This window comes from Tachypleus tridentatus, chromosome 13 (assembly GCF_004210375.1).
Source record: "Tachypleus tridentatus isolate NWPU-2018 chromosome 13, ASM421037v1, whole genome shotgun sequence".
NCBI classification, from domain to species: Eukaryota; Metazoa; Arthropoda; class Merostomata; order Xiphosura; family Limulidae; genus Tachypleus; species Tachypleus tridentatus.
The window spans coordinates 266,637,357-266,657,596 of NC_134837.1; the positions used below are offsets into that span (position 1 = coordinate 266,637,357).

Below are 20,240 nucleotides of genomic sequence, written 5' to 3' on the forward strand. Positions count from 1 at the left end.
TACATAGATAACTTGTTGTGAAAGAAAGAGATAATCAAAATATACATTTAACTTGTTATTAAAGTCTGAAATATTCTAAATAAATAGTTAACTTGTTTTAAGAACCATGAATATTCACAATACAGAGTTATCTTGTCATGAAAGCAAGAAATAATCCCAATACACCTTCAACTTGTTATGAAAGTGATAAATTATCACAATACCCAGGTATCGTGTTATGAAAGAGAAGAATAATCGCGACAAACAGTTTACTTGTTATCAATGCCAAAAATAATTTAAATGAATATTTAACTTGTTATGAATTGCAGAAATAAAAGAAATAAATAATAAACTTGTTATTAATGCCAGAAATGAGCGCTATACACAGTTAACATTTTATGAAGGACAGAAATGACCACAATGAATAGTCAAATCCTTATGAATGCCAGAAAGAATAACAATAAATAGTTAATTTGTAATGAAGGACAGAAATGACCACAATGAATAGTCAAATCCTTATGAATGCCAGAAGGAATAACAATAAATAGTTAATTTGTAATGAATGTCAGAAATAATCACTACAATTCGTGAAGTTGTTATGAAGGCCAAAAATAATCACAATACACAGTTAACTTGCTATTTAAGTCTGAAATAATATAAATAAATTGTTAACAGGTTATAAAGGCCAGAAATTATCACAATACACAGTTATCTTGTTATTAAAGTCAAAAATAATCACATTACACAGTTAACTTGTTAGAAATGCCAGAAATAATCACAGTAAATAGTTAACTTGTCATGAAAGCCAGAAAGAATCACAATAAATAGTTAATTTGTAATGAATGTCAGTAATAATCACAATAAATACTTTACTTGATATTAAGGAGCAAAATTATCAAAATAAATAATTAAGTTGTTATGATGGCCAGAAAATATTACAATAAATAGTTAACTTTTTATGAAGAACACAAATAATCAAAATACACAGTTAACCTGATATGAAAGCCAAGAATAATCGCGATAAACAGTTAACTTGTTATCAAGGTCAAAAATAATTTCAATAAATAGTTAACTTGTTATGAATTCCATAAATAATCGAAATAAATAGTAAACTTGTTATGAAGAACAGAAATGATCATTACGCACAGTTAACTTGTATGAAGGCTCCCATTAATCACAATACACAGTTAATTTGTTATGAAGACGAATTATAATCACAACACACAGTTAACTTGTTATTAATGAGAAATACTCTCAATAAATAGTTATCTTGATATGTTGGCAACAAATAATCACAATACCCAATTAACTTGTTAAGAAAGTCAGAAATAATAACAACACACAGTTACATTGTTATAAATACCAGAAATAATCCTTGTAAATAGTTAACTTGTTATGAAGGCCAGAAATAATCACAATACACAGTTAACTTGCTACGAAGGACTGAAATGGTCACAATACATAGATAACTTCTTATGACGGCGGGAAAGAATGACAATAAATAGTTAACATTTTATGAATGGCAGAAAGAATCACAATAAATAGTTAATTTGTAATGAATGCCAGAAATAATGACAATACACAGTTAACTTTTTATAAATGCCAGATATAATCAGAGTAAATAGTTAACTTTTGTTAAGGATAGAAATGATCATAATAAACAGTTAACTTGTTATGAAGGCAAGAAATAATCACAACACGCAGTTAACTTGTTATAAATGCTACAAATCATAACAGTAAATAATTAACTTGTTATGAAGGCCAGAAATAATCACAATAAACAGTTAACATTTTATGAAGGCCAAAAATATTCACAATACACAGATAACTTCTTATGAAAGCCAGAGATAATCACAATACACATTTAACTTGTTATGAAGGCCAAAAATAATTAAAATAATTAGTTAACTTGCTTTAAAACCCATAAATATTCACAATACACAGTTATCTTGTTGTGAAAGTAAGAAATAATCACAATACACAGATAATTTGTTATGAAGGCCAAAATAATATCAATAAATAGTTAATTTATTATGAAGGCCAGAAATAATCTCAATAAATAATTACCTTGTTAGGAAGACAAGAAATAATCGAAATAAATAGTTAACTTTTTATGAAATTAAAAAATAATCACAACACACAGTTAACTTGTTATGAAGGACAGAAATGATCACAATAAATAGTTAATTTGAAATAAATGCAAGAAATTAACAATAAATAGTTAACTTGATGTGAAGATCAGAAATAATCACAATAAACAGTTAACTTGTTATGAAAGCGAAAAATAATCACAATACACAGTAAACTTGTTATGAAAGAGAAGAATAATCGCGATAAACAGTTAACTTGTTTGAAGGCCAGAAATAATCTCAATAAATAGTTAAGTTGTTATAAAGTCCCGAAATAATCGAAATAAATAGTTCACTTGCTATGAAGTCCAGAAATATTCACAATAAATAGATATCTTGTTATGAAGGCTATAAATAGTCACAATAAATAGTTAACCTGTTATAAAAGCCAGAAATAATCACAATATAGTTAACTTGGAATATATGCCAGAAAAAATCACAATAAATAGTTAACTTTTTATGAAAGCCAGAAATAACCACAATAAACAGATAACTTTTTATGAAGGGCTGAAATAATCACAATACACTGTTAACTTGTTACGTGGGCCAAAAATAATCGCAATAAACAATTATCTTGTTATGAAGGTCAGAAATAATCACCGTAAATAGTTAACATGTTATGAAGGCCAGAAATAATAACAAATCACCGTTTTTTTATGAAGGCCAGATATAATCACAATACACAGTTAACTTTCTGTTTACATTTTTACTAACTTTTAATTAATTATTTTTGTCACGTAATATATATGATATTTATTAAAGATTCTGATATACAATATAGAATGGTACGTTGACACAATGAACTGGTTAGTTAATTTTTAATAAGCAACCTTATGACACTGAATTGTTGTTTCTGCAATTTCTTAAAGTTGAATATGCCATTGAATAATTTGATGTCGTTTTAAGAATCAATAATAAATTAATAATTTTGTTAGTTTCTTTTCTGAATTTCGCCTGAATCTACATGAGGGCTATCTGCGCTAGCTGTCCCTAATTTTGCAGCGTAAGACTAGAGGGAAGGCAGCTAGTCATTACCACCCACCGCCAACTCTTGAGCTACTCTTTTACACCAATGAATAGTGGGATTGACCGTCACATTATACCACCTGCTCGGATGAAAAATCGAAGTTGTTTGGCGTGATGGGGATTCGAACCCGCGACCCTCAGGTTATGACTAGAGTGCACTAACCGTGCCGGTTCTCCTTAGAGGTGGAAAAAGACGCAAGTATTAGGTGTTGAATGGGTGGCGTGGTCACAGAACTTTCACATTCTGGACTACAATTAGAACTTAAATTACGAACTTCTATTCGTCTTTGTGTTAAGCTAAACAAAGTGTTTCAATGAACAGTGGAATCCACTGTTTAATTATACACTCATCGTTTCGCTTTACAGTTCCTTCAGAAATGTTTAATTGAATAAACACAAACACAACTGACAGTTCTAAAACCAGTTCCGATTTATGTTTGAATGGAACATTAAGAGTCCAAGGTCGTTTTTTTTTTCAGTACCAGAAAGTCTTAGACATCACGCAGAGGTTAAATAATGTTCGTTGTTTACTGTTAAACATACTCAATGGGTTAAGAAATGTTGTTCACGATGAAACGTGAATAGTAACATTGTTGTAAAGCTGTGATCGGATATTTTAGTCTCAACGTTTCGACTACATGTCTTCTTTAAGAGATAATCCCCTGTCAAAGCATTCATAGCCTTCATTGTGAACAATGGGCTCTCTGTGCTCTGCCAACCACGGGTATTGAAATCAGAGTTGTACAATTATCGGCTCTCAAATATATCGCTGAGTCAATAAACAGAATATGGAAGGGCATAACTTTTAGATATAATAAAGGATAGTGCTAGCGAAATGAAAATTAAGAAAGTCGTGAACTGTGACAAAATGTTATGTCCTCTAGATTAACACTTAATACTTTTACACTGTGAGGGGGAGTGAATATAAGTAAAGTGGCTTACTCATACTGTGATGACGTAATCAGAGTGAATGTGGATCAGAAAGTATCTCCCGGAATTAGTCGATCTGTGTGGTGTAAGGTTGTTATGGACAAGATACATTTTGTTACTTTCGACTGATTAATGCTGAAGGCTTATATTTGTAGAAGTCGAGTTTGCATACCTGTAAGGGAACAATTCAGATAGTCCATTGGCTTTGCGCTTAAAAACAAACACACAATACTAACCAGCACTAAAATAAAAATAATTTATCGCTATTAGCCTCTAAATCATTACATTTTATTTAAGTTATATTATTAAATATTTATTTTTATTACTGGACCTTTAACCCATAAAATATTTAGAAACATAAGATCACTGATTTTGAAAGAAAACTAAAACTTACCAGTTCTTTCACTGTGTGTGATAGACGAATGTAATATTTTGTGTCCTTTCTTCTGAGGTTAGGTGACCACTGGATACCCTTGGTAAGTTTCATTACACCAGCTATTCTGACCACAGTTGTAATACTCTGTTGTGTATCGTTAAATGTTGTTGTTGGATTAGGTGTCGTGTTCAATGATTTATCTTTTTCAAGGGAATTAGTTCTATTTATAGGTATTTTCTTAGTCTTTATATTTGAGTCTTGTGTTAAAACTGAGTTATTCGTTCTGACAGTGGGTGAGGTGGTGGCGCCATCTATAAATAAATTATGAGTATTTGGAAAGTTCTTTGGCGGGGATGAAGTTGAGTAAGATCCGGGATTTAAGGTTTTCAGAGGGTCTGTAAAAGATGTCGAATCTTCTAACAAACCACTTCTCAGTCGGTATTCGTTCTCCGGTGGAGTGTTAAAGAAACGTTCCGTATTTTTCTGGTGATGTGTATCATCATAACGTGTGGTATTATTGAACTTATGAGTAGTTTGGTTCGTTCTGGTTCCATCAGCTAGATATTTTGAACTAAGGACTTCTTCAGGTATTCTAATGTTTGGGTTTTTATCATCTACTCTATCGTCGTACCTGGTTGAGAAATGGTCTATGTTTTTAGTAGTTTCGTTAAGATACGACGGCTCATAAGGATCCACAGAAACGTCAGTTCTAGTTTCAATCTTTACAATATTCCCTGTCTTGCTGTTGAAGTTACAACACTAATAAGAAAACTGATGTTTCGTGTCCAGTTATGTACTTCAATTGCCTTACTTTTATTTAAGATGTTCTTTAAAGGATCACGTGAAAGGTCAACTTCTGAATTAGGACTGACGAGCTCTGAGAAATCAGCTGTCAGACTTTTATACAGATCTGGACTTCTGGTAGATAATATAACAGATTCGAAATCTTTTAATTGTTCCCTTAAATTGGCACTTTGGTCTGTCTTATTTTCTTCAGTTACCAAAGTACCAGCTTCAGTTATGAGAGAGCTGGCTTGCATGTGACCAGGAAACAGCCAATCCTGATTCTGACCTGAATTTACGTTATTACTGGTTGTTACCCTAAACTCTTCTTCATACGTAGTGTAGTTTAAATCTAATCCACTTCCGTCTTCTCCTGAAACAGTATATTCTGTTGCATTCTCTTCAGTTTGATTATCGTCCTGATATAACATTTTCTCTGTTTTATTCTTTACCGTGGACGACGACTTGTTTTCACTAGCTACCAGTTGGGGGGGCATTGTGTATGTGCCATTAATCGGGTCTTCGTGCGCTTCTCCAGAGACGAGAAGAGAAGGTGGGACAGTATTAAGAAAGTCACTAGTTTTATGGTTGATGACAGTTACGTATGGTATGGTTACAGAAAACTGACTTATGTTAACCTCAGATGTGATGACGCCACTATCACTTCCATCGTTTCGTTTTTGATTATTTGTTTGTTTTTGAGTCTGTGGAGAAACCTGTAGAGTAATTATTCTTCTATTCTTCATGAAACGTATTTTCGAGTGGTTCTTTAAACTCGGTTGCAGTCCTTTGATTGGCTGAGCCGTTGAAGAGTCATTGGTTAAGACACTTGACCAGTTCGTGCCATTTGGAAGTGTCTCTGTGGCTGATAAACCTTCTAAAGTGCCAACTGTAAGTCTGTCAGTTTTGAAAGAAAGGCCATCCCTGGTTTTGGCAGACCTCTTTTCACACCTCTGATCGCTGCATTTGTTTCCCACCACTACGCTGTCTGTCTTGTCGTCAAATATATGATCTACTCCAACTGAATTAATGGGATTAAGAGTATAGATCCCAGTTTTATTCATGACTACTGACGGAGTATTCGTAAACCTTCTCGAAATGTCTGGCTGTTTCCCTTCGATCTCTGTTTAAATAGGATCCAAAAGAATTATAATTAGACTTAGGCTTAACTACAAACTCGTTATTACATAGACTTAGGCCTAACTACAAACTCGTTATTACTTAGACTTAGGCCTAACTACAAACTCGTTATTAAAACAATCAAGAAGAGAGATATAAACATTTATATTTTTATTTGAATCATGTTGTAAATAACAAAATATATTAAGTATTTTTCCCCAGCCTTGCAGTTGGTGATAACGTTATTTATGTTGGTCAGTTAATTACCAGAAATATTGTCGCTTTCGCCCTTCCATAAGAGCGTGTAAGAATTATTTACACCTTTAACTCATGCTTAAGCCTATCATATATCTCGTTACATACTGATGTAATCAGACTTCCCACGTAATTAGTATTAAATTATCAATGATACTGAAACCGTTGGACAAACCCTTTCGGTAAGCTTATTATGTTTTCGAAAACTACTAGGTTTAATTAAACGTTATAATAAAAAGTTAACACTTATGGTATGAATTATTCTATAGACAGTTTACACATATTTATCAAAGCCTGACATGACCTTGTAGTTAGGGCGTTCGACTCGCAATCTGTGGGTGTCGGGTTCGAATCTCCTCATCAAACAGGGTTATTTGTTCAGTCATGAGGGCGTTATAACAACCAGCCAGACCAAATATTCGCTATTAAAGAGTAGCTTAAAACTTACGGTGAGTGTTCCTGTAATTTATCGTCCACGGCCCGGCATGGCCAGGTGGGTAAAGCAACCTTCGGATTACAGGTTCGAATCCTCGTCACACCAAATATGCTCGCCCTTTCAACCGTAGGGGCGTTATAATGTTACGGTTGGTAAAGAGTATCCCAAAGTTGGCGGTGGATGATGATGACTAGCTGCTTTCCTTCTAGTCTTACACTGCTAAATTAGGGACGGCTAGCGCAGATAGCCCTCGTGTAGCTTTGCTCGAAATTTAAAATAAACCAAACTATCGTCCAGCGCTAAAATTCGGGGTTCTATTACCCACTGTTAACATAGCTACTAATACACTTTATATCTGTGTGAAGAAAACACTACTACTACTAGGGTACTTTTTCTTAATGTGAAAGAAGCAGTCCTAATATAATTTATCTCTGTGTGAAATAGGAAGTAGAAAGATACTTTACATCCGACAGCCGTAAAGTACGCTACTATCATAACATGTGAAACACATGTAGCACCCAGCAGATGGCTTTGCTATAAGAAAAACCCCACACCCCGACATGTAGCATCATTTTTAATTTTTAATTCGTTAGTTACAGAAATAATATTTAAATAGACGATGCAATTTTCTAGTTAGGTGTGACACAGATATAACTCAGTACTTTTACAGTATAGGAAGTTTCTTTAAGATTTTCTAAACTTTTCCTTTCGAAAGATTCTTGAACAATATTCTATCCATGATGCCACAAGTGAACTGACAGTTATTACATAAACAATATTTTATGATCATAGTTCCCTGGATTTTTAAAAAATAATTTCTTACCGTGATCTATGTTCTATAGATTCCAATCTAGATACCGACACACGGACACAATAATTCATCCTCGTGTTTATTGGTAAAGAAAACTTCCCGAAAAGCATTTCTTGTATCATGTCGGGTTTATCAGTCTCATTTCAATCAACTGATTCTTTCAATCATTTATAATATATTTTTACCCTGAAGTTTTGTCAAAACCTTCAAAATAACATAGTGACTCAATTTAACAAAAAAAGGGAGTTTATATGGAATGTAAATCATATATTCTATTTGAATTTTATTCGTGGCGTCCATCGGGAGGTCTGCGGGGAATTTACGAAACTTAAAATGTTACAATCCAGCTTTTGATTCCCTACGGTGGAAACGACAGGTGTAAGTTTTTCTAAAAGAAACAAATTTGTTTTGTAACAACAAAGAGCAGTTTCCGGATGTCTGAAACAATCATCTCGAACAGTTACCAAAATAAACCAAAACAACACATAGTTTCGATTAATTTATATTTGGTAAGATGCTAACGTACAAGAAACAGACAAAGATATCATATATGCAAAAACGGCTCGTTTGGGTTGGGAAAATATTTTACAAAAGATATTGAGTTTCGACCTCAGCGTGAAGAAACAAAAACTAACAAAAAATGGGTTTCAACCTTGACAAGAGAAAAAAAAACAACAACAAAAAACAAAAAATGGGTTTCAACCTTGACAAGCGAAAAAACAACAACAACAAAAAACAAAAACTGGGTTTCAACCTTGTCAAGAGAAAAAACAACAAAACAAAGAAATGGGTTTCAACCTTGACAAGAGAAAAAACAACAACAAAAACAAAAACTGGGTTTCAACCTTGACAAGAAAAAAAACAACAATAACAAAAACTAGGTTTCAACCTTTACAAGAGAAAAACAAAACAAAAACTGGGTTTCAACCTTGACAAGAGAAAAAAAACAACGGGTCTTCATCTCACCATTTCTTAGCTATTTGAGTTAAAGTACAAACACATGATTACAAGGATTTATTAGTTTCTAACACCCGATATTCTATAATCTGTAAATTATTATATACATATTTTAATAACAAACCTAAAGTCTCCAGTTCTGTTTCATTTAAGTGTTGATAAAATGTTCTTGTTTGTTGTTTGTTATGGTTGATAATTTGTTATAAAATTACAAACCTATAAATTCAACATTTTACCTTCAAACATTACGTTAGTACTCTTAACGTTAAAAGTATTTTTGTTATTGAGTTTTATGACTGCGCACTCTAAAAGTGGCGTAAATTATAGATTCTGTCCAATAGAATCATCTTTGTTTTGTAATTAACTAAAAATAACTAGTCTCTATTGATGTAGCTCTTTAGATCTCCAACATAAATAACCAATATCTACTGGAGTAGTTCTTTAGATGTTCAACATAAATAACCAGTAACTGTTGGTGCAGTTCTTTAGATCTCCAACATAAATAACCAATATCTACTGGAGCAATTATCTATATGTTCAACATAAATAACCAGTATCTGTTGGTGCAGTTATTTAAATGTTCAACATAAATAACCAGTGTCTGTTGGTGCAGCTTTTAGATGTTCAACATAAATAACCAATATCTGTTGTGCAGTTCTTTTGATATTCAACATAAATAACCAGTATTTGTTGGTGCAGTTATTTAAATGTTCAACATAAATAACCAGTGTCTGTTGGTGCAGTTCTTTAGATGTTCAACATAACTAACCAGTATCTGTTGGTGCAGCTCTTTAGATGTTCAACATAAATAACCAGTGTCTGTTGGTGCAGTTCTTTAGATGTTCAACATAAATAACCAGTAACTGTTGGTGCAGTTCTTTTGATATTGAACATAAATAACCAGTATTTGTTGGTGCAGTTATTTAAATGTTCAACATAAATAACCAGTGTCTGTTGGTGCAGCTCTTTAGATGTTCAACGTAAATAACCAATATCTGTTGGTGCAGTACTTTAGATGTTCAACATAAATAACCAATATCTGTTGGTGCAGTTATTTAAATGTTCAACATAAATAACCAGTGTCTGTTGGTGCAGCTCTTTAGATGTTCAACATAAATAACCAATATCCGTTGGTGCAGTTCTTTTGATATTCAACATAAATAACCAGTATTTGTTGGTGCAGTTATTTAAATGTTCAACATAAATAACCAGTGTCTGTTGGTGTAGCTCTTTAGATGTTCAACCTAAATAACCAATATCTGTTGGTGCAGTTCTTTAAATGTTCAACATAAATAACCAGTATCTGTTGGTGAAGTCCTTTAGATCTCCAACATAAATAACCAATATCTACTGGAGCAGTTCTTTAGATGTTCAACATAAATAACCAATATCTATTGGCGCAGCTATTTAAATGCTCAACATAAATAACCAGTGTATGTTGGTGCAGTTCTTTAGATGTTCAACATAAATAACCAGTAACTGTTGATGCAGTTGTTTAGATCTCCAACATAAATAATCAATATCTACTGGAGCAATTATCTATATGTTCAACATAAATAACCGGTATTTGTAGGTGCAGTTATTTAAATGTTCAACATAAATAACCAGTGTCTGTTGGTGCAGCTCTTTAGATGTTCAACATAAATAACCAATATCTGTTGGTGCAGTTCTTTAGATGTTCAACATAAATAGCCAATATCTTTAGTTGCAGTTCTTTAAATGTTCAACATAAATAACCAGTATCTGTTGGTGCAGTTCTTTAGATCCCCAAAATAAATAACCAATATCTACTGGAGCAGTTCTTTAGATGTTCAACATAAATAACCAATATCTGTTGGCGCAGTTATTTAAATGCTCAACATAAATAACCAGTATCTGTTGGTGCAGTTCTTTAGATGTTCAACATAAATAACCAGTAACTGTTGATGCAGTTGTTTAGATCTCCAACATAAATAACCAGTACTTACTGGAGCAGTTCTTTAGATGTTCAACATAAATAACCAGTATCTGTTGGTGCAGTTCTTTAGATGTTCAACATAAATAACCAGTAACTGTTGATGCAGTTGTTTAGATCTCCAACATAAATAATCAATATCTACTGGAGCAATTATCTATATGTTCAAAATAAATAACCAGTGTCTGTTGGTGCAGCTCTTTAGATGTTCAACATAAATAACCAATATCTGTTGGTGCAGTTCTTTTGATATTCAACATAAATAACTAGTATTTGTTGGTGCAGTTATTTAAATGTTCAACATAAATAACCAGTGTCTGTTGGTGCAGCTCTTTAGATGTTCAACATAAATAACCAATATCTGGTGGTGCAGTTCTTTAGATGTTCAACATAAATAACCAATATCTGTTGGCGCAGTTATTTAAATGCTCAACATAAATAACCAGTGTCTGTTGGTGCAGCTCTTTAGATGTTCAACATAATTAACCAGTATCTGTTGGTGCAGTTCTTTAGATCTTCAACATAAATAACCAGTACTTACTGGAGCAGTTCTTTAGATGTTCAACATAAATAACCAGTATCTGTTGGTGCAGTTCTTTAGATGTTCAACATAAATAACCAGTATCTGTTGGTGCAGTTATTTAAATGTTCAACATAAATAACCAGTAACTGTTGGTTCTGTTCTTTAGATCTTCAATACAAATAACCAATATCTGTTGGTGCAGTTCTTTAGATCTTCAACATAAATAACCAATATCTGTTGGTGCAGTTCTTTCGTCGGTCCTATTGGTTGTTGTCTACTCCGATGTTTGTTTGTTTTGTTTCCAAGGGAGGTCTCAACTTGTGATGTAATCTTTATTCCATAGTTGTTAGAACCATGAATTTCTCTATAAGTATGAGGTATGGTAGTTCCCAACACTTCGTGTATATTTAACCACGTTAACGAACGACACATGTCGTATCTTTAACAACCTTCACTTATATGGAGCGTTTTATATGAGGAAACAAAATCCATTTAACTGGTTATTCTACATATGACACTTGAATGACGTGTTCTACATATCACACTTGAATGACTTGTGCTGTATGTATTACTTAGAGTGCTCTTGGGAAAACACCTCAAATAACGCTATGGTATTCACTTTCCATTAGACTCAGTCAACTGTATTAAATATCTTTGTCTTCTTTACTGGTTTTCAAATAACACTGAGTCTAATTATTTACTAATTACAATTTTTAAACTAAAGTCACCACGGTCACAGTCTGATATGCGTACTAACCTTCTGAGAAAGCACGGTCACAGTCTCATGTGAGTACTTTCCTTCTGAGAAAAACCTGAAAGATTTTCTGAAAACAAGGAGATTTTAAGATGTTTACATCTAGAAACTTAGATTAAAATTAAATATAATTAAAACTCGCTGAGGTTTTAGTTTTGTTTGTTTGGAATCAAACCCAAAGCTACACTATGGGCTATCTGTCCTCTGCTCACCACGGGTATCGAAAATTCGGTTTTTAGTAATATGAGTCCGCAGATATGCCGCTGTGTCATTGGGAGACAGAGAGTTTAGTAGTCTTGCGTGTGTTACACCTGTTGTCTTTCACCACTGATTTATAATATATTTCTCATGCATCGAAATGAAAGACGAATTTATCAGTGTCACAGTCGTTGTTTACCTGTCATTAGAGGCCCGTCTTGGCCAGGTGGGTTAAGGCGTTCGACTCGTAATCTGAGGGTGGTGGGTTCGAATCCCGGTCGCACAAAACATGCTCTCCCTTTCAGCCGTGAGAGCATTATAATGTGATTGTCAATCCCACTATTCGTTAGTAAAAGAGTAGCCCAAGAGTTGGCAGTGGGTGATGATGACTAGCTGCCTTCCCTCTAGTCTTACACTGCAAAATTAGGGAAGGCTAGCACAGATAGCTCTCGTGTAGCTTTGCGCGAAATTCAAACAAACAAACCAGTCATTAGTGAATCTTTTTAAAGGAGGAAAAAAATTATCCAGATGGTTAGAAGATAAAAGAGATTAAATTGTTATCGCTTCAGATGACCGTTGATAACGTAATTATCTTCCGTTATGTCTCTGGTCACAAAAATAGTTTTCAACAAACCTTTTAGTTTTATCTGTTGTTTGTCGTCTTTACCTGTGACCTTTTAAAATCTAAGCATCAAAAGCATCTCACCTATAGGTACGAATATTGATCTCGTGCTATTAGCGAGACGTCACGTGATTTGTTTTTCATTGCTATACTTGAGGTATATGGAAACAAGATATTATCAAACTACTCTCTCCCTTAGAGAACCTTTTATGTAACTTAAAATCAGAGATCAAATATCCAACTGACTTGTCAACGCTGGTAGGTAAAAGGGTTTAGGTTTATTTATACTAAAAGACATTCGATAATAAAACGCCAGATTTAATTTATCTGGAAAGAGTATTATGTCTCGGAACAAGCCATAAATTATGCCAGTTTCTAGGAAGTTGAGATGGGCATGGTTATAAAAGAAAACGTCTGGAGCAATATCTACTGAAGCCTGTATTTCGTCTATCAGATATAATTTAAGTAAGGCAGATAAGAGTAAAACCTTCACTGTCAGTCGGTCCCCCAAAAAATTAATAATATAGTTGAAGGGATATTATTCATGAGGTTAAAGTAGTAATTGTGGTGAATTACAGGCCTTTACCTCACGCCGGTAGCTCATCGTTAAGTCAATAGAATTAATAATATAGTTGAAGATATATTATTTATGAGGTTAAAGTAGTAATTGTGGTGAATTACAGGCCTTTACCTCACGCCGGTAGCTCATCGTTAAGTCAAAAGAATTAATAATATAGTTTAAGGGATATTATTCATGAGGTTAAAGTAGTAATTGTGGTGAATTACAGGCCTTTAACTCACGCCGGTACCTCATCGTTAAGCCAAAAGAATTAATAATATAGTTGAAGAGATATTATTCATGAGGTTAAAGTAGTAATTGTGGTGAATTACAGGCCTTTACCTCACGCCGGTAGCTCATCGTTAAGTCAAAAGAATTAATAATATAGTTGAAGGGATATTATTCATGAGGTTAAAGTAGTAATTGTGGTGAATTACATGCCTTTAACTCACGCCGGTAGCTCATCGTTAAGTCAAAAGAATTAATAATATAGTTGAAGGGATATTATTCATGAGGTTAAAGTAGTAATTGTGGTGAATTACAGGCCTTTACCTCACGCCGGTAGCTCATCGTTAAGTCAAAAGAATTAATAATATAGTTGAAGGGATATTATTCATGAGGTTAAAGTAGTAATTGTGGTGAATTACAGGCCTTTACCTCACGCCGGTAGCTCATCGTTAAGTCAAAAGAATTAATAATATAGTTGAAGGGATATTATTCATGAGGTTAAAGTAGTAATTGTGGTGAATTACATGCCTTTAACTCACGCCGGTAGCTCATCGTTAAGTCAAAAGAATTAATAATATAGTTGAAGGGATATTATTCATGAGGTTAAAGTAGTAATTGTGGTGAATTACAGACCTTTAACTCACGCCGGTACCTCATCGTTAAGCCAAAAGAATTAATAATATAGTTTAAGGGATATTATTTATGAGGATAAAGTAGTAATTGTGGTGAATTACATGCCTTTAACTCACGCCGGTACCTCATCGTTAAGCCAAAAGAATTAATAATATAGTTGAAGAGATATTATTTATGAGGTTAAAGTAGTAATTGTGGTGAATTACAGGCCTTTACCTCACGCCGGTAGCTCATCGTTAAGTCAAAAGAATTAATAATATAGTTGAAGGGATATTATTCATCAGGTTAAAGTAGTAATTGTGGTGAATTACATGCCTTTAACTCACGCCGGTAGCTCATCGTTAAGTCAAAAGAATTAATAATATAGTTGAAGGGATATTATTCATGAGGTTAAAGTAGTAATTGTGGTGAATTACAGGCCTTTAACTCACGCCGGTACCTCATCGTTAAGCCAAAAGAATTAATAATATAGTTTAAGGGATATTATTTATGAGGATAAAGTAGTAATTGTGGTGAATTACATGCCTTTACCTCACGCCGGTAACTCATCGTTAAGTCAAAAGAATTAATAATATAGTTTAAGGGATATTATTCATGAGGTTAAAGTAGTAATTGTGGTGAATTACATGCCTTTACCTCACGCCGGTAAAAAACTCTAAAAATTGGGTTTAGATAACCGTGGTAGGTATAGCACAGATAGCCCACTGTGTTGTTTTACGCTTAAAAACAAACAAAAATCCTCTACGTCATTCAAAATGAATCACAACCCGGTATCTATGAAAAGATAGATGTTTCTTCACCAGATTGCCCCTGAAGAAGAAAGTTTTATCGCCCCAAGACGCTCGGATTATACGATTATGATCATTTTCTGTTAAGACTTTTTGAACCTACTCTATGTTTCTAACGCTATGAACTACTACCTACATCATTTTGGTAAGGGCAGAAGACTGTGGTTTTGTTTTTGTACACACGAAGTACGTTTTTTGTTAATAACTATTTGTATCAGAATGCTATTACTGAGGACCCACGACGAATGCTCTAATATTATTAATTGTTTGAGACAGAGTGTTTGTAGTTAATTTTGTACTGTAACGATAGTTGATAATCTACGAATTTGAGTTGAGAATTTCAAAAACTCATTTCTACTTTTACTTTATAAATAATAAATATAATTTTAATTAGATTATTAAAAGTTTTAGGGGTAACTAACCCACAGCCAGCCGGAGACTGTAACTGTGGGTAGGGTTTCGGGCGTTGTGGGTTTTAAATCACAAATTCTGGCCCTAAGATTTTCCTTGATAACTGTTTTATTTGTATAATGTCTGATATACCAGCTATTGCCGCACAGCATTCGTTTTAAAATTACAGCTTTTGTAGTGACCTGATTGTCGGATAATTCTGTTTCACTCTTGTTTAAGCATTTATAGTTTTATAGAAACTTGGTTTGGTTTAATATATTTATTCTGCATTGTTACTCAGGGCGAAATATTCGATTACACACTTTGAGATGATACGGCAAATTCGTTAGATTTGTGTTTTCCTATTTACTCAGAATCAACAAAACATTACTGGTTTATATGGTTGGTTAATTTTAGTTTTATTTAAGTCTTTTCTAATGACAAAACGATGATCCGAGACTCGAGGGTTTCATCATTATATAAACCATCTTTACAATTCTAGCTTATGGCATTTACGATAAGTATCTACACGCTTTATTAAACTTTCACAACGTGGGGGAAGACGATTTTTCCAACTATGAACTTAAAACTGGCAAGCTGTAGTAAAAGATTCATAAAATGGATGCCCAATCGCTTCTAGAATGTAAACTTTACTGACAAATGTATCGGTTATTCTACGAGTTTATCTAGAGGCTTGTGAACGTTATATTACGATTGTCAGTGGCTGCGTTATATTACGCACAGGTTGTGAGATCTAAGCGGAAAATAAACGACTTATCTTCCACGTGGATTACGATATACAGTTAGAAAGATAAGTGAATTATTCAGGTTTTATCATTAATTCTTTCCACGTAATGAAAAGTAATAAAATTAACTCCTTATACGAACGTAACTTAAATGGAAATATAACCTAAACATTACATGTTAATAGTTGACAAAAACAGTTAAGTACCAGTACACTATTCTGATACAACAACAACACTTCGAAACTGAATGTTGTCTACCAGTATACTTTATTCTCATACACAGAGGAAACTAGTGTTTCAACAATAGGAAATTTTCGTTTGTTTAGTAAATTATTTTAAAAATAATAATTATCTTACTGACAACAGGTTCTATTTTAGAAGGAAGTCAATCGCTGAATGACATTCACAACTAAAGAGGAAAATGCATACCATAACATTTGTTCAATTTGACTTCAGCCGCGGTATAGTGGCTCATTGGATGGATTTGAGTTTGTTTGTTTTATACAAATATAAATTTTTAGCTCATAACTCCATCATCTCTTGACCTGTTAAGATATAATAACAGTTTCAGACTTAGGAGGTCAAATCCTTCCCATTAATATATCTGATCACGTCCAAGGTCTCATAAATTAACTTATTCTAATCCGGCCTAAAGAATTTCAATTTGAGGGTAGGTTGGTAAAAATCCTGATGAGTAATAAAATCGATTTTGGTATACGCGCGCCCCACACTGGGTATTGCTGGCGCACTCTTATATATAGCCAATAAAAATGAAAAATATTTCATAGATATATTCACTCTCATCTTGCCTAAAAGTATTTAAAGTGCCACGGCTATTGAGGATTCCCTCTTTTTCAGTTAGTTTTATTCCACAATTGGTAATATTTGAAAGTACAAACGTTTTCAGTTTAGGATAATTGTCTAAAATTTGTTTGTTTATAAGGAAGATACTAAGTACAATTAGTGCCGCCTCCACTTTTTCGCTGCCGACCGTGAAACCTTATAAGAGTAGTGAGTGTTGATATAACAAGGTGTGGGATCACTTAGCATAGAACTAAGTGCATAAAATCTGTCACAAAAGTCAAAGTATCGATTAAACTTTAAGATTGGATCATTTCTGAATTAAGTTATTTTCTGTTACATCACCAACGTTTTTAATGAAAACAAAACTTTTTAATCTACGGAGGCTCTAAATTATGAATCTACAAATGTTTTACAGTTGTGTTTGTTTTTAAAGCTTTCCAAGGACTACCTGCGCTAGCTATCCCTAATTTAGTAGTGTAAGACTAGAGGGAAGGTAGCTAGTCATCACCACCCACCACCAACTCTTGGGGTACTCTTTTACCAACGAATAATGGGATTGATCGTAACATTATAACGTCCCTACAGCGGAAAGGTGCGAGCATGTTTGGTGTGAAGGGGATTCGAACCCACGACCCTCGGAGTATGTACGAGTCGAGTCCCTTAACCACCTGGCCTTGCCGGCCTTCCAGTTTTGGTGTCTATACATATAATTTTATATTTTCAGTACATTGGCTAACATTGCTGCTAAGCAACATGGCGTAAGAGCCCTCATAGTAGTGCAGTGTTGCTACAACGTAGTGGCTTTTAAAATGCATGAACCCCTCCAGTATATACTACAAATTTTGGAAGACTATATATTAATAGATATAAGTATAACTGATTATTACTAGTTATTATTGTACGAATTCATTCTATGAATGATCTTGATTGTGATTGGCTCACTGAGGAATCTAACGACGTTTGAATGCTCCGACCGTTCTTTTCTGTCTCTTTATTGGCCAAGTTTTATTTCACAAAAATTATTCATTACAGTTAGATACGAAATGTGACGTTAGGGTCTACTATGTGTATAGTAAAGCGGGTAGGATGGAATATTTCAAACAAATGGTACAGTATCCAACAAAAGCTTACAGCGTTTGTTTGTCATACATAGCCAGTCGTCTCTTACATTCTTACTTTGAGTCGATAACCTAGAGCGAAAACAGTAACACCTCTCCCCAACTCTTGGGATATTCAAATCGAATAGCGGAATTTGGCTGTCACTCCTATAGCGCACCCACCTTCCTAATGTGTGTAAAGCGATCCTGCGACAAGAGACACGAACCGTTAACTGTGTTGGTATACAATTCACGAAACCAGAAGGAATCCTCAAACAGTCGCGGCGCTTGAAATTCATTGAGGCAGGTTTAGATAACATTGCTCAATGTGACCTACTTTACCCATATTTATTGGCTATATGTTTGAGTGATTTTATTACTCATCAAAGTCTCTGCCAGCCTATCGTTAAATTGAAATTTTATTGGTTAGAACTAGATAATATTAGTCTATGTGACGTTGAACGTGACTAAATATATCAATGAACGGGTTTAAGTATTTCCCAGTTCCAAAACTGTAATTGGATGGGTTAACAAATGACGGACCTGTGATTTAAAAGTTTGTATTTTTTATAGAACAAACAAACTTAGAGCCGTTACGTGAGCCGATATGCTGTTGCTAAAAAAAGAAATAATTGACGTAATTTGTTCTTACGAGGAAAAATAACATGACCTAACAACAACCTTTTGTTTATTATATCTAATGGTGACAGTATATTGTTGCGAAGTGGCCCGTATTCTGACGTAGCAACCGAGTCAGTGTCTTGAGTACGTTATTAAATATTATGTTTCCACCTGTCTGGCGTTTTCAATACACTGCTTGTTTTCCAGAATATGACCAATCAAAGATGTAACTTGTGGCTGGCATCTTATTATGTCTTGTTTCGTGATATGTAGAGAACTAAGTGTTTTGTTAGAGATTAAAATATATAAACAACAACACCAATAAACCTTGCTTCAAGTTCTAACCATGCTTTTTACGTCACTTCCGGTGAAACCTAGACCAGTACAGCAATCCAACAAATGAATACTGTGTGATAGATATGTACAGTGTACATGCAAGTGTTTCTAATTTTATATTTAAGATCCAGTAGCTGCTAATTATTAGTATGGCGTTCGTTATACCAAGTTTCAGTTTTCCAGAATCTTCTAGAACTTTTGTTATTTAAAACCAACGTTGAAAGCTTATTGTTGGTGTATAAAACAGGAAATTTAAACCTAAATAAGAAAGACACGTAATTCAGCATATGATACGCAAAATAAGCAACAACTTTAGAACGTTCTAAACATATTAGTGTTGTATATGAAGATAAACCACTTCATGTGTAATATCACGTCATTTTTCACCAGACTATCCTCATGTTCGAATAGGCTTAATACCAGTTTCAAATTAATATGCATCTATATATGATATATTTTAGTACTGTGGTAGTATTCCCAGTTCATTATATGTATGATATATTTTAGTACTGTGGTAGTATTCCCAGTTCATTGTATGTATGATATATTTTAGTACTGTGGTAGTATTCCCAGTTCATTGTATGTATGATATATTTTAGTACTGTGATAGTATTCCCAGTTCATTGTATGTATGATATATTTTAGTACTGTGGTAGTATTCCCAGTTCATTGTATGTATGATATATTTTAGTACTGTGATAGTATTCCAAGTTCATTGTATGTATGATATATTTTAGTACTGTGGTAGTATTCCCAGTTCATTATATGTATGATATATTTTAGTACTGTGGCAGTATTCCCAGTTGATTATATGTATGATATATTTTGGTACTGTGGTAGTATTCCCAGTTCATTATATGTATGATATATTTTAGTACTGTGGTAGTATTCCCAGTTCATTATATGGTCACGGATCCAAACTCTTATCATAACTGAAATATTTTCTGAAAAGTTAAAATTTGACTTTGGTTTTTAATGTGTTCACATTTATTTTATCACATTAAAGTTAATACAGGCACTGTTAGAAATATAAATACAAAGTTACATTTATATTTAAATATTTGAAAGAGTTAACTATTGTTAACTTACAAAGATATCATACATATTACCAATTGGTTGTATAGATACAACTTGTAACTAGTTTAGTCACATGAGTGAAAAAAATTCAGAAAGTTTTGACCATCCA

At 33.5% G+C, this 20,240-nt stretch overlaps 1 protein-coding gene across 1 annotated transcript in view; it reads right to left on the reverse strand.

The window, feature by feature from the left end:
- The window catches only part of LOC143236551 (uncharacterized), a 233,377-nt gene that overhangs the window by 21,840 nt on the left and 191,297 nt on the right, over nucleotides 1-20,240 (reverse strand). The window contains exons 2-3 of the mRNA XM_076474854.1: nucleotides 5,167-6,346; nucleotides 4,459-5,071 (exon numbers count right to left, since the gene is read on the reverse strand). Coding sequence (XP_076330969.1) covers nucleotides 4,459-5,071; nucleotides 5,167-6,346 — 1,793 coding nt within the window. The remainder of the gene's footprint in view (nucleotides 1-4,458; nucleotides 5,072-5,166; nucleotides 6,347-20,240) is intronic.